Genomic DNA, 26,068 nt, shown 5'->3' with positions numbered 1-26,068 from the left:
TGTACTTTGTCGCAAAAAGTGCTTTTTATGGTCGTCGGGTTGTGTTTTGGATCAATATATTAAGGATTGTAGGAATTCCCAACTTGTGAAAAAGATCACAGGAAGTTTTTTTATTTAATGAAAATGTTTTGAAGTCACTCGTTTTAAATTCCATTTTTTAAAAAGGGGTAAAAGGTTTTATAGAGCCATATTCGGGGATGGGGGGGGTTTTGAAACACTTTCGAAGATCCCTGGACGTTAATTGAATTCCCTTATCCTCCCCTGTTTGGGTTTCTGAAAGTTCCCGGATTTTTTTGGGAAAGAAGTGTCCGAGCGCAGCTTCCTGTGGGGATGTGCTAGTCGGTTCCGGGGGTTCTGGGGGGACGCAGTCTAGATTGAAAAATGCCTCGATGCCTTTCTGTTGTCTTCCAGGGGGAGACCTACAATGTACATAAATTAACCGTTTTATAAGTAAACTAAATAAAGGGGTTGAGGGTTACTGCACCTGTTTCTCTCGGGTTCATTTTTTCCCGCGGGGAAAAACGTTGTTTTGGAAGTAAATAAATCCCCGAAAAAAATACCACACTTACAATTACGGAGAACATCAATGAAATCTTTTTACCGTCCTGTTTTTGGCCCATTATGTCTCTAAAACCCCAAAAGGGTCTTTCCCCCTAAGAACGTTAGAAAACCAGGACTATTGTAAGGCACAACCTGGGTCAAAAATACACTACAGGGGTGAACCCCGGGTTTTTAAAAACACAGCTTGATATAAAAAAAGAGAGATGTCAAATGGCCATGGTTTAAAAAAAAAATCCTTTTTTGTGGGGTTTTTAATGATGACAGTGAAGGGGAATGAAATATCAAAACCTTCAAAAATTTAAGGGCAAATCAACATCAACAAAATCGACGGGCTTGTACCCCTTTTCTCTCCCAAAGTTTTACTTTAAATCGTTGCACAGTATTTTCTATTTTCAGTTAAACACGCAAACAAAGGAAGCGTGCCCACGTTTTTTTCAGCCACGCATGTTTGGGAAATGGCAAAATAACGGCGCGCTCCCGCATGAGCGACAAGAGGGGGTCGCCGCCGGTTTAGGTAAATGTACGAAAAAAATTATTTTATTTAAAACTAAAAACCCGCGAGAAGAACGTCTTTATGTAGCCGGGGGGTTTATTAATAACGTGAAGTCTACTGCTATGTAGAAATACCAAAGCTTTTAAAGTATTTTAGGGAAACGAATGGAAAGAGGCTACATGCCACAATTTAGAGCTAACCGCGATAGAATAAATAGGAAACGAGCTACGCTAACTAACTCAAACTAATTTCTGTTGAAAAATAAGAAACGATGCTACATGCTAACAACTTCCGTGGAATCAATGGGAAAGCGATTTACATCAAGCTAATTTAAAGCTATTTTTCCTATCAAATGAAATAGGAAGCGATGCTACACAAAAGCTAACTGAATTGAAAGGGATATTTGTTTAATTCCAGTTCTTTTAAGGGGATTTATTCATTTAATGTCCATCCAGAATCGGTATCACGGTTTTAAAATTTTTTTTTTCCCGAGGGGATTTTTTTAATCACGAAATTTTCTTAAAGGGGTCTGATGCAAACAGCAATAACGGCCCGGGGTTTTCTTTTTTAATTTTGTTTTAAACGACACTGAAAACAGCGAATACAAAGATTTTTAACAAACAATCATGTTCGTGCCGGGCCTCCAGCCCGCTGCATTTTTTAACCCAGACGTTGAAAATGACGAACGATTTTTTCCTCAACCCAAAGAAACCGATCCATGTTGGTTATAAGGGAAACGTCTTTAGCCTAACCTTCTTCTGCGCACACACACACAACAACACCCCCACACCAACATCCCCACACACACACACACACACACACACACACACACCGGCTGCGGGCCCGAGTGTTTGCTCATAAGCAGCGCACCACACTGCAGAGGCCAATGATATGCAGCATCCACAGAGCCCACCCTAAACCTGTAGTGGAAAACAACAGACCGTTTTACCTTTTACCTGCGGGAATATAAGGGGGATAAATACATTTTTAAAAAGGGTACAGTACAAGCTTTGGGTGGATTCCAAAGCCCACGAAATGGGATTGTTACACCTTTTCCATATCTTTATTTGAGTTTTAAGGCAGCAGTTGCTACAAAAAAAAATTAAAGCCTGCACAGCTGCAGAGGCCTTTTTTAAAAAAAGGGTCGCCCTTATTGTTCCTTGGGGGGAAATTCGTTGATTAAGCGGGCATGATAAAATAGTTCCCCACCAAAACCCATTGAATTGAATTGTTATTTGATCACTTTTTAAGTCAGTACAGATTTTACATTGAAATGAATGCAGTGGAAACGAGGCATATACTCACAATAACAGACCTTATTTAAGTACAGATATAGATGTGTGGACCCTTGCAAACTTAAAGAGTGAATATTTAGTATTTTTAAACCTTAATAAGATGTTTCCTCTTACGCTTATATTCGTGCAAATGAACAGGAGTACGATCTTAGTCTGAGGTTTTTTTATAAAAACTAAAAATAGGAACAAAAACAGGAACAAAACACTTCAGAAAATCTATGTTTCTATTTAACACACATTTAGACTGTTGGAAAATAAACACTGGGTTAGTTTTTAAGGTGTTTTAGTGTAAAAGTGACTTTATAATACATGTGCTAATCTATACAACATACTTAAAATATTACCGTCTGAAACCCTAATCAGAAACCGTATCAGGGTTTTGTGATTAAACTCGTCACGCTGTGTTTCTGATGAGTCATCGCTCAGAAGCTCCTGTAAATGTTCAGCTGTGGTTTAGTGTTAGGGCGCTAACTAACAACTACTTTAAATGATCTCTGGATTATTTACTCTGTTTGTTTCTACAATCCCACGGAGATGTCTTTAAATGTCTTGTTTTATCAGAATCAAACCCTGAGATATTCACTTAAGGGGGTTTAAATGTATCTCTATATATCTTTTCAATACTACACATATTTATCAGGGTTTATCTAAACCAGTAACAGGGTTTCTGCTCCTCTCTGGGGGCGTGCTCCCTCAAACCAAAGTGCAGATTTCCCCGTAAAATGTTAAAGTGCTGCAGAAAACAAAATATCTCTGCTGGTCAGAAAGGGTTTACTGAGTCCAGAGATACGAGATGGGGTCAGATGTCTGGTCAGACGGCAGAGACAGCTATGGAGGGATAAATATGGGATGGATGTCCGGTGGTCTGCGGGGGACGAGTGGCAGCAGCAGCTGACACTGAGACTGAGATTTCTGATCCTTTCTTTTACTCTCCTTTCTTCTGGAGAGGAAGTAAAGGAACCGGAGCTCTGGATCTATTTGTTGTTGGAGGAGCGATATATGACTCAGGAGCTTTAAGACGTGAGATACACTATGATTGTGTGTGTGTGTGTGTGTGTGTGTGTGTGGTGTGTGTGTGTGGTTGTGTGTGTGTGGTGTGTGTGTGTGTGTGTGGAGTGTGTGTGTGTGTGGTGTGTGTGTGTGTGTGTGTGTGTGTGTGTGTGTGTTGTGTGTGTGTGTGTGTGTTGTGAGTGTGGGTGTGTGTGGTGTGTGTGTGTGTGTCGCGCGCGCGCGCGCAGGCAGCCCGTCTTACCTTTGTTGTGTTTCGTCCACAAACAGGCGTTAAAGTTCCTCGTAATTTCCGGCTCCTGGAGGAGCTGGAGGAAGGTCAGAAGGGGGTTGGAGACGGGACGGTGAGCTGGGGTCTGGAGGACGACGAGGACATGACCCTGACCCGGTGGAGGGGAGTCATCCTCGGCCCCCCAAGGGTGAGACCTGCCGCCTGTTAATCAGCAGCTGTAGAGACAATAAACAGTTAGGAGGTTAACAGTGAAGCGTAATGACTGCATGTCAGGCAGCAGGGCGGTAAACGGATGGGTGTTAGTGCACACACACAAAGGTTCATATTACACATATCACAAGAGGACAGGAAGCCACATGTAGTACATCATGAATAACCGTCCTCAGAGCAGACGCTGTGTGACGGGTGTTTCAGCATCAACATTACCATGTCAAGTGAGGACAATAAAGTCCATCATGTCTGCAACTTCTTTGCTCCTTGAGACAGAAGGAGAACGTTGACCCTGACTAAACTCCAGCAGAAGTCTGTCTGACTCAGATTTATCAACTGAAGTCTGAGGCCCACCTCTCTCTCTGTCCACAGACCAGCTACGAGAACAGGATGTACAATCTGAAGGTTGAATGTGGGCCAGAATACCCAGAATCCCCTCCGTTTGTCAGATTTGTGACCAAGATCAACTTGAACGGCGTGCACACCTCCAACGGCGTGGTACGTACCTGCATCTGATCTCATTCCACAAGAAGTATCAAACAGTAGGTGCACGTTAGGCCATGAGGGGTGGGATCCAACTGTCATGCTCTGCACACGGCTCCCTGTGCAACGTGTGTGTGTGTGTGTGTTGCAGGTGGACATGCACGCTGTGACGGCTCTGTCCAAGTGGCAGAACTCCTACAGCATCCGGATGGTTCTGCTGGAACTGCGACGCCTCATGACCTGCAAGGAGAACATGAAGCTGCCTCAGCCTCCGGAGGGCCAGATCTACAGCAACTGAGACCCCCCCACCCCCCCTGCTTCCTCCATTTGTTCCTCCCCCCCCTCTGTTAGCTCTCACCCCCTTACCATGTCACTTCACACACACACAGATCTGTATACACATAGAGCAAACAGACACACACACACACACACACACACACACACACACAGCAAACAGATACATATACACACGTAGAGCAAACACACACACACACACACACACATATATCAGTACACACACACACACACATATATATCAGTACACACACGCGTATATATCAGTACACACACACACCGTTATTGAGCGCCCCCCATCACTGGAGCTGTGGGTGGACCCCCTCTGGCCCGCCTCACATTTGACCCTTGAATACTGTACATGTTACTCACCTTTTTTTATTATTATTTGTTAAAAAATGCAGATTGTACGATAACATAAATAATCTTATTGAGTGTAACCTCTCGGTGTGTGTGTGTCCTTTTGTTACACTGGGAAATAAAAAGGTTTAACTCATCACACAGGAGCAGTGGGGGGGGGGGGGGTATTCAGAATACACTCAGGATGTAAAGATTAAAGACTTAGTCTGAATAGTCGACACGTGTTGAAACTACAGGACAAAAGTACACAGGTACACATTCTGGGGTCCTAAAATACTCCGTAAAAGTAGAAGTACTCAGGTCTTGTAGTAGAAGTACTCAGATCTTGTACTTGAGTAAAAGTAGAAGTACTCAGGTCTTGTACTTGAGTAAAGTAGAAGTACTCAGATCTTGTACTTGAGTAAAGTAGAAGTACTCAGGTCTTGTACTTGAGTAAAGTAGAAGTACTCAGATCTTGTACTTGAGTAAAGTAGAAGTACTCAGATCTTGTACTTGAGTAAAGTAGAAGTACTCAGGTCTTGTACTTGAGTAAAGTAGAAGTACTCAGATCTTGTACTTGAGTAAAGTAGAAGTACTCAGGTCTTGTACTTGAGTAAAGTAGAAGTACTCAGATCTTGTACTTGAGTAAAGTAGAAGTACTCAGGTCTTGTACTTGAGTAAAGTAGAAGTACTCAGGTCTTGTACTTGAGTAAAGTAGAAGTACTCAGGTCTTGTACTTGAGTAAAGTAGAAGTACTCAGATCTTGTACTTGAGTAAAGTAGAAGTACTCAGGTCTTGTTCTTGAGTAAAGTAGAAGTACTCAGATCTTGTACTTGAGTAAAGTAGAAGTACTCAGGTCTTGTACTTGAGTAAAGTAGAAGTACTCAGGTCTTGTACTTGAGTAAAGTAGAAGTACTCAGATCTTGTACTTGAGTAAAGTAGAAGTACTCAGATCTTGTTCTTGAGTAAAGTAGAAGTACTCAGGTCTTGTACTTGAGTAAAGTAGAAGTACTCAGATCTTGTACTTGAGTAAAGTAGAAGTACTCAGATCTTGTACTTGAGTAAAGTAGAAGTACTCAGATCTTGTACTTGAGTAAAGTAGAAGTACTCAGATCTTGTACTTGAGTAAAGTAGAAGTACTCAGGTCTTGTACTTGAGTAAAGTAGAAGTACTCAGGTCTTGTACTTGAGTAAAGTAGAAGTACTCAGGTCTTGTACTTGAGTAAAGTAGAAGTACTCAGGTCTTGTACTTGAGTAAAGTAGAAGTACTCAGGTCTTGTACTTGAGTAAAGTAGAAGTACTCAGGTCTTGTACTTGAGTAAAGTAGAAGTACTCAGGTCTTGTACTTGAGTAAAGTAGAAGTACTCAGATCTTGTACTTGAGTAAAGTAGAAGTACTCAGGTCTTGTACTTGAGTAAAGTAGAAGTACTCAGGTCTTGTACTTGAGTAAAGTAGAAGTACTCAGGTCTTGTACTTGAGTAAAGTAGAAGTACTCAGGTCTTGTACTTGAGTAAAGTAGAAGTACTCAGGTCTTGTACTTGAGTAAAGTAGAAGTACTCAGGTCTTGTACTTGAGTAAAGTAGAAGTACTCAGGTCTTGTACTTGAGTAAAGTAGAAGTACTCAGGTCTTGTACTTGAGTAAAGTAGAAGTACTCAGGTCTTGTACTTGAGTAAAGTAGAAGTACTCAGATCTTGTACTTGAGTAAAGTAGAAGTACCAGAGTGTAGGAATACTCTGTCACAGTGAAAGTATTCTAAATGTTCCTCCAGTGAAAGTAGAAAGTACTCTCCTCTAAATGTACTTAAAGTAGCGACAGTAAAAGTAGTCATTGTCTGATTGGTCCATTTCAGAATAATATCTCTGATATGTTTTAGAATGATTGATCATTAAAGTGTTCTCAGAGCTGGTAAAGGTGCAGCTAGTTTGAATGCTTTGTATACTGCAGGGTAGCTGCTGGATTTACTGCAGGTGAACTACAGTCTGATTTAAGGGAGATTATATTTACCATCATTAATCCTAATCTGTAAAGTAACTAAAGGTACTAAATACATGTAGTGGAGTAAAAGTACACAGTAGTTTAATATGTAAGTAAAGTACAAGTACCTCTAGACTGTAAGTGCTGTACTTGAGTAAGAGTACTGAGTGACTCTACAGCTCTGCATGCATTCCTTCAGTAATCCTCTGAGCTGATACTGGTATACTGTTTCGGTGCTTTGCTCTATAACCTGGTTTCAGAGCTGTATAAATAAACGTTATCATCAGCGTATTCTCACAGAGCTGAATGTCACGCTGACACTAAGACAGAAGCACCGTGTTAAAGTCCAGAAGCAACATACAGAGTATTATGGGAGTACATGATACAGGATTACGCAATCAGGATACAGGAAGAGCAGGAGGAACCCTTACTGGGCCCACAGAGGGGAGAGGTACATCCTGCATCTGACCCATCCTGGTGTTGGGAGCAGTGGGCTGCCACATGTACGGCACTGGAGGGACGGTGCCTTGCTCAGGGACAGCTCGGTAGCACTTGGTCTTTCGGGGACTGCATCGCCTAAAAAACAGTTCTAAAAAATGTGGATTTCTACCCAGAGTTCACATGCAGTAGATTTATTCAGATCAAAAGCCTTTCTATTACGTTTGGACAACCAGGGTTTGTCAATTAGAAACGGAAAGAATAATATATGCAACCAAAAATGACAACATGGTTTGTACGGATTGTTTGTACACAGAGAGAACAACAAACAATAAGGACGGCTAAAGTAATCCAGACAATCCCTGCCAGTGAGCCCCCGACACACGGATAGTCACCAGAGGTATCGTTAAATGAAGCATGGAATACATGTGGATACACACACAGCGCCCTCCAGAGTTACTGGCCCCCCTTTGGTAAAAATGAGCAAAACAAGAAGAACTGTCTTTAGAGTTTTCCTCGATATATTTCATTCAGAATATTAACAGAAATCAAACCTTTTTACTGAAGTCAAATTATACAAAAATAAAAATGCTGACTTTAAATCTTCCTCCCCAAAACATGAGCCACCATTGTTGGCACCCCTTCATTTCATATGCTGTGCAGCCTCCTTTAGCCAGGAGTACAGCGCTGAGTCTCCTGTGATGCCTGATGAGCTCGGTGAGCACATGGCACGGGATCTGAGACCATTCTTCAGAGTGTCTCCAGATCCTTCAGATTCCGAGGTTGATGCTTGTGGACTCTCCTCTTCAGCCCCTCCCACACATGTTCAATAGGATGCAGGTCTGGGGACTGTGGTGGCCATGGCAAAGTCTCTACTCTGTGGTCAGTAAACCATTTTGGAGTAGATTTTGAGGTGTGCTTCGGATCGTTGTCCTGCTGGAAGGTCCAACCACGGCCCATCTTAAGCTCCGAGCAGAGGCTGTCCGGTTTTCATTTAATATCTGCTGGTATTTGATAGAGTCCATGATACCATGTATCCTAACAGGATGTCCCGGGCCTTTGGAAGAAGAACAGCTCCACAACATCAAAGATCCACCAGCATACTTCAGTGGGTATGAGGTGCTTTCTGTCTGGCTATCTTTCTGTCTGTGCCAAACCCACCTTTGACGTTTGTTGTCAAAAAGCTCTATTTTGGTCTCATCTGACCAGTGTTGTGCCAGTTCACAGCTTTTCTGAACTAGTTCAAGTTCAGTTCATACATGCTCAAAGTGAACAGTTCACGTTCAAAGTTCACAATTTTAATTCTGAACTAGTTCAAAGTTCAGTTCATTTCACTTTTTTCGTGAGATATTCAAATAAATACTTTTGTTCACACTACGAGCTAGAAATCACTATACGTTCTTTGAAACTGTTCATTGTAGACATTTGCTCATAACACTGCTATTGTTGGTTTCTTAACAGGTGCTGAAACTTGTAGCAATACAGACAAGATAGACCAGTTCTATACTTAGTGCAATGAAATCTACTAGCATTCAATTAAATAAAGAATATATAATATGAAATATGAATATATTATTTGATATATATGATATTATATATACCTATGTGTGTGTATGAAATGAGCAAAACTCTTGAATTGCATTCACACTGGATGGATGTTTTAATTCAATGTGCCGTTTCAAATTCGAGAAGGACGTTGTCGATGTCCTAACTTGTTTTTGCTGCGCAGGTGGACACATCTTACACAGGATGGAAAGATGTTTGCCGTCGGGGTCTTGGTTTGCAAGAGTGTAAAATTGTTTTAAATGTTCGTGAGGAGAATCGGAGTCCGTCTCCGTGCCATCACTTCCACTAGCCATCTTGTTTTAGTTTTTTTTAAATCGCAGCGCTTTCTCTCACTCTCGTCATTGGTGTCTGTATCTCTCTCTCTCGAGCCTCCAGCCCTCCGCGCTCTCGGCGTTGCTATGCGTAAGCCGCTCTGCTGCAATTCATCATGGGTAACGTCGTGCGGAAGCCAGTACGTTTCAACTATTCAACTCAACTATTCTCAGCCGGACACTACGTTGCCCGCAATGCATTGCGCATACAGTGCCAAAACTATTTCTGCGTTGATACATGATTTAAGCGGCACCTACAGGAGGGAGGAACTTTCTCTCTCGTTGCGTTTCAAAAGAGAAAACAGATGTCGCTCAGTTTTCAATGGAAAACAAATGCCAACGTTCATTTACAGTGATGTCTGCCGTTCATGACACATAATGTGAACTAATTCACGTTCAAGTTCTTTATTGAAAAATGTGTTGCGTTCAGTTCAACGTTCACGAAAAAATGAGCGTGTTCAATGAACGAGTTCTTTTGAACTCGTTCACGCACAACACTGCATCTGACCATATAACCCTGTCCCATTCGAAGTCCCAGTTACGTTTGGCAAACTGTGGACGCTTTCGTTTGCTGTTAACTGAAAGCAATGTTTTCTTCCTGGCAACCGTCCCAATCATCCTGAGGTGATGTAGGTGGCGTCTGATGGTCGTTATGGAGACTTACTGACCCCAAGACTCAACTGACCTCCAGCTGTGATCCTTGGAGATACTTTTGACAGTCGAACCATCCTCCTCACGGTATGTGGTGTCAATGTCCACACACGTCCTCCTCCAGGCTGATCCTTAAGCTCTCATGTTGCTGGATGTTTCTTATTGCCCTGATATTGGAAACGGGAATTTCAACTGTTTCCAGATTTTCCTAATCTCCTAATTTGTGCAGCTCAACAACTTGCAGCTCATCAGTGTGTTCTCTGGTCGTTCCCATAGTGATGAATGACAAAGGCAATGTTGGCCTGTGTCACCTCATATTTATACCCCAGTGAAACAGGAAGTCATGGTTGACCTCTTCAGAGTTCATAATCAGGTGAACCTAAAACTGTAAGTCATGACTGGAGATATACTTCAGTCAGATCTTAATCAAAGGATTTTCTAGGGGAGCCAATAATTGTGGCGCAGATGTTTTGGAGAGAAATATTTATTTGAAGTCGACATTTTATTTTATTTTAATAAGTTTACACAGTTTCTGCATCCTGTTCACACACACACACACACACACACACACACACACACACACACACACACACACACACACACACACACACACACACACACACACACACACACACACACACACACACACACACACACACACATGCTGCAGATAAGCTTCTCAAGCACAGATGGTTTTACAGCGTGTGCAACACACTAAACGCTCCTGTTTGAGTACAGAAGTGAATATCTGATCACCTGATTTATTGAACACTTGGCTTTTAATTCAGGTGTTAGACTACCTATGGAACCCCCCCCCCCCCACACCCCCCCCCCCCCCAATCAAGACGTGTGCTTTGTGCTAAAGACTCAATCAGAAATGGACCTGATGAAATCAAACCGACTCTTCAGGTGACACTTCCACCTGAGGCCAGCAGGGGGCGCTGCAGGGCGGACCGGGTAACACGGGTTATCTGGGTTAGCTAATCAGTGAAGGTCTTGTGATCGTGCGGCTCTGACCTCACCTACTAAAGGAAGTGAGGGCTGGGGGGCTGGGCATGAAGAGGGACTGTATTATCCACAGCTGGACTCTGCACTAGCCACAAGCCCCGGCTGTTCCTCATGGAGGTCTGACGGCTCCACAACCCGCACACACTCGTGAGTACCTGAGCGCGTGAGAGGCAGACTATGGGATGTTTGAAGCATCCACTTGTGATGTCATCACCTGACATGTTTTTATACTGATGACGAGGCGAGCTTCACCTGTGTGTTTGTGGTGTCATGTGATCAGGGTGAGACACAAACACACACACACACACACACACACACACACACACACACACACACACACACACACACACACACACACACACACACACACACACACACACACACACACAGCTTAACGTGTGAAAAAGGGATGTGAAAGTGGAGTCAGCTGTTTGAATCATGACTGAAACTGTGCAGGAGTCTTATGACACACAGTCAGTCAGACTCTAGAGCAGGGCTGTCCCAACCTTTTTCAAGCTGGTTAAAGAAATAAGTTGTTGGTTTTTTTTACTCAGGTTTGTTAGAGAATGTTTTAGATTCTAAATGACTGAATTCATTTTAAACTGGGCTCATTAATATATCTGAACATATGTATCTGAGAAGTACAAAATAAGAGCAGCAGAAGTTTAATCTGTGGGCCGTATTCACTTTACTTTTAGAATGTGCAGAGGGCCGATTCAAAATGGCCTGCGGGTCGCATTTGGCCCCCGGGCCGTAGTTTGGACCCCCCGGTTTAGATATTGAGATATTTCTGCATTACTTCTCTTTTATAACTCCTCTGCAACACTAGATTAATACGAACCTCCATCTTTGTTCTGGCTGCACTTTCTGACCTCAACGACATGTGTTGGTTGGGACTGTTCAGCTTTTAGCATCACACTCTCTCATGCTCACATTGAGCTCTGAAAGAGTCCCTGCTCCTCTCCTGCAGGAGATAGTGCATGTCAATGGGCTGCTAGTGCTTGAATCCCTGCTCCCTCCAGACACTGTTCTGATCTAACAGCCTGACTGTTCTGTTGTAGGTGTGACACAGAGCAGAGCAGGGACATTTTTGGAGGGTTCTCCTTCCTCCTCTCCTTCCTCTCCTCCTCCCCCCCCCCCCAAGGATGACTCTGCTGGTGCACCTCCTCTCTTGTGTGTTCGGGCTGGGTTCCTGGGTGGCGGTGAACGGTGTGTGGGTGGAGCTCCCTCTGCTGGTGACCTCCCTCCCTGAGGGGTGGCTCCTCCCCTCTTACCTCACCCTCATCATCCAGCTGGCCAACCTGGGCCCCCTGCTGGTGACGCTGCTGCACCGCCTGACCCCCGGCCGGCTCCACGAACCCGCCGTCATCTCCTGCCTCCTCTGCCTCGGCGTCACCTCCTGCATCCTGCTGGCCTTCTTCTGGGACCGCACCACTGTGGTGGGGGGGGGGCCGCACAGCACCGCCTTCTTCGTCCTCACCTTCTTCCTGTCTCTGGTGGACTGCACCTCCTCCGTGACCTTCCTGCCCTTCATGATGCAGCTGCCAGAAGAGTACGTCAGCAGCTTCTTCGTGGGGGAGGGTCTGAGTGGCTTCCTACCCGCCGCCGCGGCTCTGGCTCAGAGCGTCGGCTTCACCAAGTGTGTGAACTCTTCTTCAGGGAACATGACGGAGCACAGCATCATGCAGGTCTGCAACCCCTACCTCTTTACATCCAGGCGGAGGCTTTCTGCCGCTGCTTCAATTTAAATATTCAAATCTGAAGGTACGTTCACAGCGGACACGCTCACAGGTAAAGATAGATAGAATCGGAGGATGAAACCCTCTTTATTGTCACACACACACAGCAGAGCACACAGTGAAATTGGCCCTCTGCATTTAACCCATCCTAGTACTAGGAGCAGTGGGCAGCTATTGTGCAGTGCCCGGGGAGCAATGGGGAGGGGGGATTGGAGGTGTCCGGTGCCTTGCTCAAGGGCACCACAGCAGGGCCTAGGAGGTGAACTGGGACCTCTCCAAGTAGCAGTCCACCTCCCATATTTCATGTGTGTTTGAGGACTTGAACCGGCAACCCTACGATTCCCAGTCCAAGCCCCTACTGACTGAGCCACTGCTGGACGAGCCGTCTTTTCAACTCAAGCCACATTTTGTGTCACTCCAAGACAACAGTTAGCACACACAGCTCTCAGCAGGAACAGGAGAAACCTCAGCGTCAATAGATTGCGTCTGTGTGACGTGGAACAGCTACATGTTAGCCCGATCCATCCCATCTCCATTCAGGGTTTAGCTGCCGTCATCAGCGTGAAACGTGTTAATTAAATCACGCTAAATATGTTCATGTTGTTGTTGGTTCCGACGGCGTCACGTAGCGGTGTCTTGAGTTAGGGACCTTTTCATCAGCTTGGCTTACTTTATTCTCTCTGCTTTTCAATGACTGTTTCTGAATGTCTTCCCTGCCTCTGGAGCCTTGTGAATGTCCTTGTGTTGACAGCTGACCCCCTCCTCACAGACGGAGTACCTCCCCCCTAGCTTCTCCACCGAGGTGTTCTTCTTCCTGCTGGCGGCCATGATGTGCCTGAGTCTCGCTGCCTTCATCGCTCTGAACAAACTCCCCCGGACGGTACCGGGTTCCACGGAGAACCTGGTGCCGGACGCAGGCTCCATCAGCTCAGGACTGGAGAACCCGGGAGCAGAGGGGGCGACAGGGGGAGGAAACGGCCCGGGTGAGGGGGAGGCTCCGGGGAAAGTGAACCCCGACCTCTCGCTGCAGCAGCTGATCTTCATCTACGTGACGGTGGTCTGGGTGAACGGCGCCACCAACGGGCTGCTGCCGGCGGTGCAGACCTTCTCCTGTAAGCCGTACGGGGACCTGACCTATCACCTGTCCACAGCGCTGGCTGCTGTCGCCAACCCAGCCGCCTGCACCGTCGCCATGTTCTTCCCGAACAGGTACAGGAAGCAGTCACTGATAGAAATGTAGAACACCTGAGTTTTACCTGAGTGAACACACACCTGTGAGTGTACCCTCATGAACACACACCTGTGCTTCAGGTCTCTGCTGTTCCTCGGGCTGCTGACGGCGCTGGGCTCGGGGTTCGGAGGATACAACATGGCCATGGCTGCCATGAGTCCCTGTCCTCTGATGCAGGGGTCTGCAGCAGGGGAGACCATCATAGTGAGAGACACACACACACACACACACACACACACACACACACACACACACACACACAGTATTCTTACGCCTGTGTCTGGTTTACCTTGCTCTCCTCATCAGGTGTTGTCATGGCTCCTCTTCACGGGGACCCTCTCGTACGTGAAGGTGATGGTGGGGGTGATCCTGAGGGCCCGGGGCCACAGCGCCCTGGTATGGTGCGGAGCGGCGGGGCAGGTCGGGTCCCTGATCGGCTCCGTCACCATGTTCCCACTCGTCAACGTCTACAAACTGTTCACCTCCGCCGACTTCTGCAGCACCAGCTGTCCGTCCTGACCGAGGAGAGGAGAAGAGAGTAGAGGAGAGGAGAGGAGTCAATTAGCTTAGCTTAGCATAGAGACTGGAAACAGAGGGAAACTGCTAGCATCTGCGTACAGATCAAACAGTACTCTATCACTCTGAGGCGCTGGAGCCTGATGTGTCTCTCTTAACGAGGCCCTATCAAACTCTCTGTGCTGTTCCCCCTCCTGTAGTTCTATAGGTGTTAGTGCATGTAAATGGTCTGCAGAGGCTCCTTTTGTTTACTTCTGGGACATACTGACATCAGCATGAACAATCACGCTCCTATTGGCTAGCGCTGCGACACATTGTCATCACAGCATCAGCAGGAGAGGGACTCTTTAACACTTGGACATCAGTTCTGTTTCCTATCACTCTGTTTACGATCAACGTTCCTGTGAGTGGTTTGATGCGCTGTGATGGAAGAGCAGTTTATAAACTTGTATCGACATTAAATATCAAAAGCTTCAGTCCAATAAAAGCATGTAACCATGACCCACCACTAGATGGCGGTAGCACTCTTGTCTAATTTAAATCCTGTCGCTGTTCTGCCTGTGAAACACATCTTTACTGTGTGAAATGAAAAGGAAGCTTAACGCTGACATTTACACACCTTTAAATAAGAACATGCAGCTCATAGAAACAGGCTGGGTTTCATTAACGGTGAGAGACCAGGGGAGCTACAGGTAGTCTAACACGATGGGTTGAGTGGGTTTTGTATCTGCTCTGTGTGTATCTGCTCTGTGTGTATCTGTGAGTCTGCTCTGTGTGTATCTGTATATCTGCTCTGTGTGTATCTGTATATCTGCTCTGTGTGTATCTGTGAGTCTGCTCTGTGTGTATGTGTGTATCTGCTCTGTGTGTATCTGCTCTGTGTGTATCTGCTCTGTGTGTATGTGTGTATCTGCTCTGTGTGTATCTGCTCTGTGTGTATGTGTGTATCTGCTCTGTGTGTATCTGCTCTGTGTGTATGTGTGTATCTGCTCTGTGTGTATGTGTGTATCTGCTCTGTGTGTATGTGTGTATCTGCTCTGTGTGTATCTGTGTATCTGCTCTGTGTGTATGTGTGTATCTGCTCTGTGTGTATGTGTGTATCTGCTCTGTGTGTATGTGTGTATCTGCTCTGTGTGTATGTGTGTATTTGCTCTGTGTGTATCTGCTCTGTGTGTATCTGTGTATTTGCTCTGTGTGTATCTGCTCTGTGTGTATGTGTGTATCTGCTCTGTGTGTATCTGTGTATTTGCTCTGTGTGTATGTGTGTATCTGCTCTGTGTATCTGATCTGTGTATCTGCTCTGTGTATGTGTGTGTATCTGCTCTGTGTGTATCTGTGTATTTGCTCTGTGTGTATCTGTGTATCTGCTCTGTGTGTATCTGTGTATCTGCTCTGTGTATGTGTGTATCTGCTCTGTGTATCTGTGTATCTGCTCTGTGTGTATGTGTGTATCTGCTCTGTGTGTATGTGTGTATCTGCTCTGTGTGTATCTGTGTATCTGCTCTGTGTGTATGTGTGTATCTGCTCTGTGTGTATCTGTGTATCTGCTCTGTGTGTATCTGCTCTGTGTGTATGTGTGTATCTGCTCTGTGTGTATCTGTGAGTCTGCCCAAACAAATGTCTCTCTGGGACAGTTCATGCAAAATAAGATGTGTAAGGTGAGGGTTAGGGTTACATTTTGACAATTGTTGATTGAAGTACTTTTAAGGAGTATTTCTACACGGCTCTGCTACTCTGACTTGAAGTGTGAGTACTTCTCCCCCCGCTGGGTACACCTAACATTCTGCTGTCATAGCGCGCAGGCTGCTGCTATAGAGCTCAGACTGTACTGCTCACCTGATGCCTGTGAGAGTCATGGAGGAGGAGCAGGAGATGAGGAGCAGGAGATGAGGAGCAGGAGATGAAGAGCAGGAGATGAGGAGCAGGAGATGAGGAGCAGGAGATGAAGAGCAGGAGATGAGGAGCAGGAGATAAAGAGCAGGAGATGAGGAGCAGGAGATGAAGAGCAGGAGATGAGGAGCAGGAGATGAAGAGCAGGAGATGAGGAGCAGGAGATGAAGAGCAGGAGATGAGGAGCAGGAGATGAAGAGCAGGAGATGAGGAGCAGGAGATGAGGAGCAGGAGATGACGAGCAGGAGATGAAGAGCAGGAGATGAGGAGCAGGAGATGAAGAGCAGGAGATGAGGAGCGGGAGATGAGGAGCAGGAGATGAAGAGCAGGAGATGAGGAGCAGGAGATAAAGAGCAGGAGATGAGGAGCAGGAGATGAAGAGCAGGAGATGAGGAGCAGGAGATGAAGAGCAGGAGATGAGGAGCAGGAGATGAAGAGCAGGAGATGAGGAGCAGGAGATGAGGAGCAGGAGATGAAGAGCAGGAGATGAAGAGCAGGAGATAAAGAGCAGGAGATGAAGAGCAGGAGATGAAGAGCAGGAGATGAGGAGCAGGAGATAAAGAGCAGGAGATGAGGAGCAGGAGATAAAGAGCAGGAGATGAGGAGCGGGAGATGAAGAGCAGGAGATAAAGAGCAGGAGATGAAGACCAGGAGATGAAGAGCAGGAGATGAGGAGCAGGAGATAAAGAGCAGGAGATGAGGAGCAGGAGATAAAGAGCAGGAGATGAGGAGCAGGAGATGAGGAGCAGGGGATGAGGAGCAGGAGATGATGAGCAGGAGATGAAGAGCAGGAGATGAGGAGCAGGAGATGAAGAGCAGGAGATGAGGAGCAGGAGATGAGGAGCAGGAGATGAGGAGCAGGAGATGAGGAGCAGGGGATGAATAGCAGGGGATGAAGAGCAGGAGATGAGGAGCAGGAGATGAAGAGCAGGAGATGAGGGACATTTTTCCGGGGCCCAGACCTTTGACCCAGTTTATCACCTCCCCCTCCCCTCGCTGAAGGCCTTGGGGTGCTTTAAGCTCTGAGAGAGCCCCCTTACCCCTGCCTGTTGGCCTCAGTTGGAACAGGATGTCTAGTCCAAATCCAGAATGAAACCCACCTGTATGAGTCTAACCGGTCCCCCCTGAGTGTCCCCACCAGTTGAGATCGTCTCCTCCATGTTTACCTGTTTGTGTTTCTATCACGTTGTGTTGCTTTTAACCTCTTAACGTCCATCCTATCAGATAAGACCCCCCCATTTGGGATGGAGTCTCAGCTATAGGGCTTTGCTTGTTGAGTCTGGTTATACATAGCTGGTTAAATACTTGGTACGGGGGCAGAGAGCTGCAGGGTCAGAGCTGTGTCACTTCGATGTCACTTCTACAACTTCCAGTAACCCTTCAGACACCAGTTCAGCTCCTCCTGATCCAGCAGTACCTTTATAATGAGGGATAAACGGGCCTGAGACTCGGAGAGGTCGCTGGTCATCATGGGAAGCAGAGAGAGTCGTCCCCCCCCGCCCCCAGCAGCTGCTCCTCTATAACCCAGGAGGATTTTCCCCCATCAAAGGAGGGGGAGGGTCTAATTACTGACGCTCAGCGGGGGGGGCTGCTGCCGCTGGTCACTTGGGATCCTCCCCGATCCGGACGCTGAGTAAAAACAGAAAGCGGAGGGAGGCAGGGGTCAGCCTGCAGGGTGTTCTGATCACATATCTGTGGAGGAGGGGGGGGGGGGAGGAAACTACTACTACTTCAGATAGTCTGACATAAAACATGATGATGGGGGGGGGGGTGTTCCGATACTCTAAAGACGCATTAGTCCTTCATTATAGAATGAGCAGCAAACTGTTTCAATGACGGATATTTCAGCCGTTTTTCCATCAGAACGCTTTCAGTTTGAGTTCTGCTGCTTTTCTGATTCACAGCACATTAAGGTGAACATCGAACATATTATGTGTATCTAAACGTATAAATATAAACATTTGAGATTATTTTCTAACACAACCCACACTCAGAGATGTGATGCTGCCTTCAGGGACACAGAAACACCTCGTCATGCAGCTCTGTGTTTGACTGATGGGATGATGTGCATGCGGGCGGACCCTTCGCTGTGCCGGTTAAGAAATGTGCGTTTTGTTTGCACACAATCCAAAATCACCCGGAGGAATCCCATTGGTCCGTGTGATGCTGACCTTCTCCTGCACAGCTGGAGTGGAACAGGTGTTTTCAGTCTGAAGATGTGCAGAGTTTCTGTCCCGACTCAAAGGCTGATCCGTCCTGGAGAGGAAATATGGAGGTTAAGGAATCCCCCCAGTCACACAGGTGAGTATCTGGGGGGAGGGGTTGCTCTCTTATCCTTACAGGAAGGGTAACCCCTCCTGCATCTGAAACACTGCTGCTCATTTAGCTAAGAGGCTGGGGGGGGGGGGGGATGTGCTGGGGGCCATCTGACGCTCACAGGGGCCCCCGGACACTTTCCTCTGATGGGCTTCAGTCTGTCTATGCACTGAAAGCCCATTAAAACCTCCAGCCAATCAGAGAGTCAGCTGATGGAGCTCAGTCAGCTGATCCCTCCCACAACCAAAATCACCTTCAGAGAACCGTTGACCTGCAGACCAGGGGCCCGGCACGCTAATAATGCTCACTAATGTAGGGCTCAGGACTCTGCACCCCTCCCTCATTTAACTGTCTATGTGCATTTTTCATTTGCAGCTGGCAGCGTGTCTTGAGTTGCTCTCCTCCTGAGTGTGAGGATGAAATCTGAATGAAATGAACGGCGCTCAGGAGCCGCTGGGATGTGGTCATGTGATCTCGCAGGCTGACAGATCTGGCAGCTGACGGCCAGGTGAACAGCTTGTGTGTAAACGCACTGCTGATGCATGCAGACGATTCCCAGACACACACACACACACACACACACACACACACACACACACACACACACACACACACACACACACACACACACACACACACACACAGGCTAATAACCGGCGTCCATGTGTTGGAGAGTGGATGTGACAGGCTGTGGGCGCTCGGCAGCGTCTCCATCAGCAGGTATCGATGTGGCTTTAATGAAGTGCTGCAGTCTGTCAGTGTATGTAGATGCAGGGGTCAGCATGAGTTCCCCCTCTGGGAACCCTTTGTTCTGGGGGCCCACGGTGCCACATGAGGGGGACCAATTACAGAGCAGCACAGCAGGATGGGGGTGCTAACTTGTTACCCCCCTGCACTGAGCTAATTATTACCTCCTCACTGTGGGCAGACAGCAGGGTAACAAAAGCCCCCCTCTGCATAGAAATCATACAGATTCTGCACAGAGGACTCTTTAAAGTAGAGACACTACATACTGATATACACCTGAACATCAGCAGGAGAGGACTCTTTAAAGTAGAGACTCTACATACTGATATACACCTGAACATCAGCAGGAGAGGACTCTTTAAAGTAGAGACTCTACATACTGATATACACCTGAACATCAGCAGGAGAGGACTCTTTAAAGTAGAGACACTACATACTGATATACACCTGAACATCAGCAGGAGAGGACTCTTTAAAGTAGAGACACTACATACTGATATACACCTGAACATCAGCAGGAGAGGACTCTTTAAAGTAGAGACACTACATACTGATATACACCTGAACATCAGCAGGAGAGGACTCTTTAAAGTAGAGACTCTACATACTGATATACACCTGAACATCAGCAGGAGAGGACTCTTTAAAGTAGAGACACTACATACTGATATACACCTGAACATCAGCAGGAGAGGACTCTTTAAAGTAGAGACTCTACATACTGATATACACCTGAACATCAGCAGGAGAGGACTCTTTAAAGTAGAGACACTACATACTGATATACACCTGAACATCAGCAGGAGAGGACTCTTTAAAGTAGAGACACTACATACTGATATACACCTGAACATCAGCAGGAGAGGACTCTTTAAAGTAGAGACACTACATACTGATATACACCTGAACATCAGCAGGAGAGGACTCTTTAAAGTAGAGACACTACATACTGATATACACCTGAACATCAGCAGGAGAGGACTCTTTAAAGTAGAGACTCTACATACTGATATACACCTGAACATCAGCAGGAGAGGACTCTTTAAAGTAGAGACTCTACATACTGATATACACCTGAACATCAGCAGGAGAGGACTCTTTAAAGTAGAGACACTACATACTGATATACACCTGAACATCAGCAGGAGAGGACTCTTTAAAGTAGAGACTCTACATACTGATATACACCTGAACATCAGCAGGAGAGGACTCTTTAAAGTAGAGACTCTACATACTGATATACACCTGAACATCAGCAGGAGAGGACTCTTTAAAGTAGAGACTCTACATACTGATATACACCTGAACATCAGCAGGAGAGGACTCTTTAAAGTAGAGACTCTACATACTGATATACACCTGAACATCAGCAGGAGAGGACTCTTTAAATTAGAGACACTACATACTGATATACACCTGAACATCAGCAGGAGAGGACTCTTTAAAGTAGAGACACTACATACTGATATTAATCCCTGGGCTGCTCGGGTCCCGGTGGAGATCCTCCGCACCCTAACCTTGATGTGGTGTCAAGAAATGATTTATGAAAATCGAGTCCCGAGCGAGACCTGTATCCTGATGCCACAGAGAGGAGGTGTTAAATAAACAACAACAACAACAACAACAACAACAGGTCCACCTGACTGTGTAAACACACCTCAGGAGGAGAGGGGGTGGGGGGGTACCTCCTAACGACGGTGTCAGGATGTTAGCGTGGACATATCTTGCACAGATACATGTAAAACCATGCGATCAGGCAGTGTGACAGATCCCAAGTAAAATCCGTCGTTTACAAGCTGGTGCTAAACCATTAACCATTAACCATTAACCATTAACGAACCAACACAACAGGAAGTGAGAAAGGGGCGGGGCTTCACCAGGTGGATACCGGACCCCCAGCAGAGTCAGTATCTATACGAGCAACGCACTTTGATGCAGATACCCGCCCTCCCTTTCTTGGTTTATTAGCCCCCTTCTCTTACATTATTCACCCCCCCCCCCTCCCCCAGTGATCGGCTCACCCAGCTGCTGGGGCAACCCCCCCCCCCAATGTGGGGCCAGTCAAGTGGAAAATGGCTGCCTGGGAGAGAGCCCACTTTAGAGAGCCATCATGCTTTGAAGGGTCTGATGGCCTCTGACAGCCTCAGTGTTCAAACCCCCCAACACACAGGGGGAGGGGGGGGGGCTGTGATGGTGCACTGTGGGGAAACACGCCACAGATCACTCACACACAGGTGGAGATGTTTCCCAACATGTCGGCCTTTCAGTGAACATATTCACAAACCTGTTTCAGGCAGGTAGCATCGTCCAATCAGTGCATCAGTCATCTTCAGGTGTTCCCAGAGATTTAGGAAACTCACAGTCCACTCCCATCTGTGTTCAGACCTCCAGAGATAGCTTTCTGGAACCAGCTGGAGACACGTCTGACCTCCGTTCACGCAGAGCAGGTCTATCGATGGTGTGCCTTATCTTAATGAAATACAGACGGACTAATGTTGCAGGTCGATGGAACTGAGCGGCCCTCCTGGAGGAGGTTTGTCTGCCGCGATAACACCCTTAATTAAAAATAAACGTCCTTGTTTTCGGGGTAAATGAGTTTCCTTCTGGTATTTAAGCGTAGTCGAGCGGGGAAAACAACTCTCTGAGGAACACAGTGAGAGAGGACGTCTTTCTGTGGTGATCATCGCTCTCTGATTGAGTTTCTCTGAGATGAGACTCTGCTCTCAAACTCACGCAGGAGTATTTACCGCTGAAGGCAATCAGCAGCACATTGAGAGGCTTCCTTAATGCTCCCTGAGAAGATGTTCATCAGCAGCACATTGAGAAGCTTCCTTAATGCTCCCTGAGAAGATGTTCATCAGCAGCACATTGAGAAGCTTCCTTAATGCTCTGAGAAGATGTTCATCAGCAGCACATTGAGAAGCTTCCTTAATGCTCTGAGAAGATGTTCATCAGCAGCACATTGAGAAGCTTCCTTAATGCTCTGAGAAGATGTTCATCAGCAGCACATTGAGAAGCTTCCTTAATGCTCTGAGAAGATGTTCATCAGCAGCACATTGAGAAGCTTCCTTAATGCTCTGAGAAGATGTTCATCAGCAGCACATTGAGAAGCTTCCTTAATGCTCTGAAGATGTTCATCAGCAGCACATTGAGAAGCTTCCTTAATGCTCTGAGAAGATGTTCATCAGCAGCACATTGAGAAGCTTCCTTAATGCTCTGAAGATGTTCATCAGCAGCACATTGAGAAGCTTCCTTAATGCTCTGAAGATGTTCATCAGCAGCACATTGAGAAGCTTCCTTAATGCTCTGAAGATGTTCATCAGCAGCACATTGAGAAGCTTCCTTAATGCTCCCTGAGAAGATGTTCATCAGCAGCACATTGAGAAGCTTCCTTAATGCTCTGAAGATGTTCATCAGCAGCACATTGAGAGCTTCCTTAATGCTCTGAGAAGATGTTCATCAGCAGCACATTGAGAAGCTTCCTTAATGCTCTGAGAAGATGTTCATCAGCAGCACATTGAGAAGCTTCCTTAATGCTCTGAAGATGTTCATCAGCAGCACATTGAGAAGCTTCCTTAATGCTCTGAGAAGATGTTCATCAGCAGCACATTGAGAGGCTTCCTTAATGCTCTGAAGATGTTCATCAGCAGCACATTGAGAAGCTTCCTTAATGCTCTGAAGATGTTCATCAGCAGCACATTGAGAAGCTTCCTTAATGCTCTGAGAAGATGTTCATCAGCAGCAGCAGGAAGCCGACTCAGCAGGAAATAACAATCTGCTGTGGTGGGAGCGACCTGTCCTTCTTACCTCGGCTCGCTTCATGCATATCTTTACATCTGCTCACAGGAGGCTGCTCTGAACGTACACATCTGAGTCTGTCATCCTCTCCCGTAACAGAAAACGTTAAGCTTCCCTCTGAATAAATACCCCCCCCCAACGTTTGTGCTAATTACACAACACCACGTTTGATAGTCACCTCTTTAAATATCAGTCTCATGACACAGTTCTGAAAAAAGATCAGAAAATATTTACTGAAAATCTGAAGGATTCTTTTGTTTAAATTGGATCCCCAAAATAATCTGAATTCTGAGTTTTTACTAAAATTCAAACTTCTGATGTCTTTTTTGATTCAGAAATCTAAGAGTTCTGATTTCGATCTCTTAAAAACAGATCTGAAGGTGGGATCTAAAAGAATTGTGTCTGTATTCCTCTCCCGTATCCGGAAAAGGTTTAAACTTCCCTTTGAGTGTATACATCTAACCCCCCCGCTCTAATGTGTGTGCTAATTACACACCGCCACGTTTGTTAGCCACCTCTTTAGATATGGGTTTCGTGACTACAGAGAGCGCTGAACCTCTGGGAGCCACGGTGTCGACGGGCACAAAACCACAAATCACAGACTTCCTGCAGCAACAGATGGACGGCCTTGAGGCAGCGCCTGAGAGACCGGAGTGAGGGAGTAGATTGCTCAGATCAGGTGTGCGTCCACACAAAGGAACCTCCTGCTCTTTTCAAGCTCTGCGAACGCCTCGGGACAAATGGAGACGCAGAACAACAGAGGCATCTGTGGCAGGTAATGATCCCCTCACCCAAAATCCGGATAATGACACAGCTCGACCATTTGTTGCAGTTAGAATCACTGTTGCTTTCTGAGAGCCGCTGCAGCACGTGAGAGGAGGTGCTTATTGGAAAGCCAATTATCACAAGGCTGCTAATAAAGGTTTTTCATCTGTCAATCAACCTGTTCTATTCGGGGAGCTGTTTGTCTGAAAAGTGTCCATCCCGGTTTCTCTAATCCTGGGTAAAGCCTTTCTTCTTTGAACCTACAGGAAGGAATCTCCAGGAACAGTTTGACTTATAAAATCATACCCTGAATCATAAGGCCTCGTACGAGTCCTAAGACGTGCTGCAGGTAGAAACCCCGTACAACATCAGATCAGCTGGAGGAGATCCAGAGGAAACGCTGTCAGACTTCACCTGCCTCCGTTAACAGCTGTGCACCGTGCACGGGGCAGAGGTGGGTCAGAGCTCTCTGCATCAGCTAATGAGCTTATTCCTCAGGCTCTCAAAACACAGAGCAAACACGGCAGCGTTTCGTAGAGTGCAGCAAAAGGCCGTCCTTTAGAGCTTTTAACTCGAGTGTCAGAAGTGAACTCTAAACATCTAGATGTCTGTTCATGGAAACATGCAGCCTTTCAAACACGGCTCTCTATCCTCCGTCTCTTATCGTATCAAAGGGAGCTTTTTATGGGTTTGTCCTCACGCGTCAAAGTGCACTCGGAGCAGCTTGGACAATCGCAAGGTGTTATTCATTCCATCTTTGGGGCCTTTGTTGCACTCATGGATAAAGTAGTCCCTGCATCTTCACGTAAAGCCACTGAATACTCTATGTAGCGCTACTATACGCCAGGTACAAGGCTTCCTGGTGCTGCTGATGAACATCTTCTCAGAGCATTAAGGAAGCTTCTCAAATGTGCTGCTGATGACATCTTCTCAGAGCATTAAGGCCGCTTCTCCCCCAGTGCTGCTGATGAACATCTCAGAGCATTAAGGAAGCTTGTCAATGTGCTGCTGATGCAACATCTTCAGAGCATTAAGGAAGCTTCTCAATGTGCTGCTGATGAACATCTTCTTCAGAGCATTAAGGAAGCTTCTCAATGTGCTGCTGATGAACATCTTCTCAGAGCATTAAGGAAGCCTCTCAATGTGCTGCTGATGAACATCTTCAGAGCATTAAGGAAGCTTCTCAATGTGCTGCTGATGAACATCTTCAGAGCATTAAGGAAGCCTCTCAATGTGCTGCTGATGAACATCTTCAGAGCATTAAGGAAGCTTCTCAATGTGCTGCTGATGAACATCTTCAGAGCATTAAGGAAGCTTCTCAATGTGCTGCTGATGAACATCTTCAGAGCATTAAGGAAGCTTCTCAATGTGCTGCTGATGAACATCTTCAGAGCATTAAGGAAGCTTCTCAATGTGCTGCTGATGAACATCTTCAGGAGCATTAAGGAAGCTTCTCAATGTGCTGCTGATGAACATCTTCAGAGCATTAAGGAAGCTTCTCAATGTGCTGCTGATGAACATCTTCAGAGCATTAAGGAAGCTTCTCAATGTGCTGCTGATGAACATCTTCTCAGAGCATTAAGGAAGCTTCTCAATGTGCTGCTGATTGCCTTCAGCGGTAAATACTCCTGCGTGAGTTTGAGAGCAGAGTCTCATCTCAGAGAAACTCAATCAGAGAGCGATGATCACCACAGAAAGACGTCCTCTCTCACTGTGTTCCTCAGAGTGTTGTTTTCCCCGCTCAACTACGCTTAAATACCAGCTCAGTGTTTGACTGTTGCCTGACTCATCCAGATTCACCCTTGCTAATTCTTTGGGGATGGTTGTTACAGCAAACAGGAACTGGTAAACTTACCCAACTAAGAGTCTAAGTTTCTGATCCCATGACGCTAAATACATTTGGAGAGGCATAAAGTATATATATATGTAAACTGTAAAATAAAACAAGCTCAGCACAAACAATCAGGACACAGATGGACAGGTCTGCAGGAATAAAACCACAGCTTCAAATCCTCCGTCCTCTTCAGGGTAAAAGCTGAACCCTATCTCCCTCAGATCTCCGGGGAACATGATCCTTGATACCGCTGAGCTTTAAATATCGATCGTACATAAAGGCAACTTAAAGTATATCTGCTTAATATTCACTTCAAATAATGTGTCCTATCATTTAGTAAAAAGACCTGTTGTGATGTAAAAGGGGTTT

At 46.0% G+C, this 26,068-nt stretch overlaps 2 protein-coding genes across 4 annotated transcripts in view; both read left to right on the top strand.

Annotated features, from left to right (window-relative positions):
- LOC134862397 (ubiquitin-conjugating enzyme E2 variant 1-like) overlaps positions 1–5,016 on the top strand; it is an 8,296-nt gene extending 3,280 nt beyond the window's left edge. For both annotated transcript variants that reach the window (XM_063880323.1, XM_063880332.1), the window contains exons 2-4: positions 3,628–3,776; positions 4,172–4,297; positions 4,434–5,016. In XM_063880323.1, coding sequence (XP_063736393.1) covers positions 3,628–3,776; positions 4,172–4,297; positions 4,434–4,580 — 422 coding nt within the window. In that variant the 3' untranslated portion in view covers positions 4,581–5,016. The remainder of the gene's footprint in view (positions 1–3,627; positions 3,777–4,171; positions 4,298–4,433) is intronic.
- Positions 5,017–10,866: 5,850 nt separating this feature from the next.
- slc52a3-1 (solute carrier family 52 member 3-1) lies at positions 10,867–14,860 on the top strand. 2 transcript variants are annotated; one of them, XM_063880001.1, is made up of 5 exons: positions 10,867–11,010; positions 11,925–12,551; positions 13,372–13,811; positions 13,914–14,037; positions 14,140–14,860. In XM_063880001.1, the coding sequence occupies exons 2-5, from the start codon at positions 12,009–12,011 to the stop codon at positions 14,350–14,352; spliced, it is 1,320 nt and encodes a 439-aa protein (XP_063736071.1). In that variant the 5' UTR covers positions 10,867–11,010; positions 11,925–12,008; the 3' UTR covers positions 14,353–14,860. The 2 variants fall into 2 exon arrangements, with proteins under 2 accessions (XP_063736071.1, XP_063736080.1); XM_063880010.1 differs by having other exon boundaries at positions 10,947–11,144.
- Positions 14,861–26,068: the final 11,208 nt, after the last annotated feature.

The sequence above is a fragment of the Eleginops maclovinus genome, chromosome 1, assembly GCF_036324505.1.
Source record: "Eleginops maclovinus isolate JMC-PN-2008 ecotype Puerto Natales chromosome 1, JC_Emac_rtc_rv5, whole genome shotgun sequence".
Classification (NCBI taxonomy): domain Eukaryota; kingdom Metazoa; phylum Chordata; class Actinopteri; order Perciformes; family Eleginopidae; genus Eleginops; species Eleginops maclovinus.
This window is presented reverse-complemented; position numbering and strand designations above follow the sequence as displayed.

Excerpts from the sequence above, each read along its gene's own strand:
- slc52a3-1 (XM_063880001.1), top strand. The coding sequence starts at position 12,009 with ATGACTCTGCTGGTGCACCTCCTCTCTTGTGTGTTCGGGCTGGGTTCC. Across the intron at positions 12,552-13,371 it reads CGGAGCACAGCATCATGCAG|ACGGAGTACCTCCCCCCTAG; the intron begins GTCTGCAACCCC and ends CCCTCCTCACAG. Across the intron at positions 13,812-13,913 it reads GCCATGTTCTTCCCGAACAG|GTCTCTGCTGTTCCTCGGGC; the intron begins GTACAGGAAGCA and ends CCTGTGCTTCAG.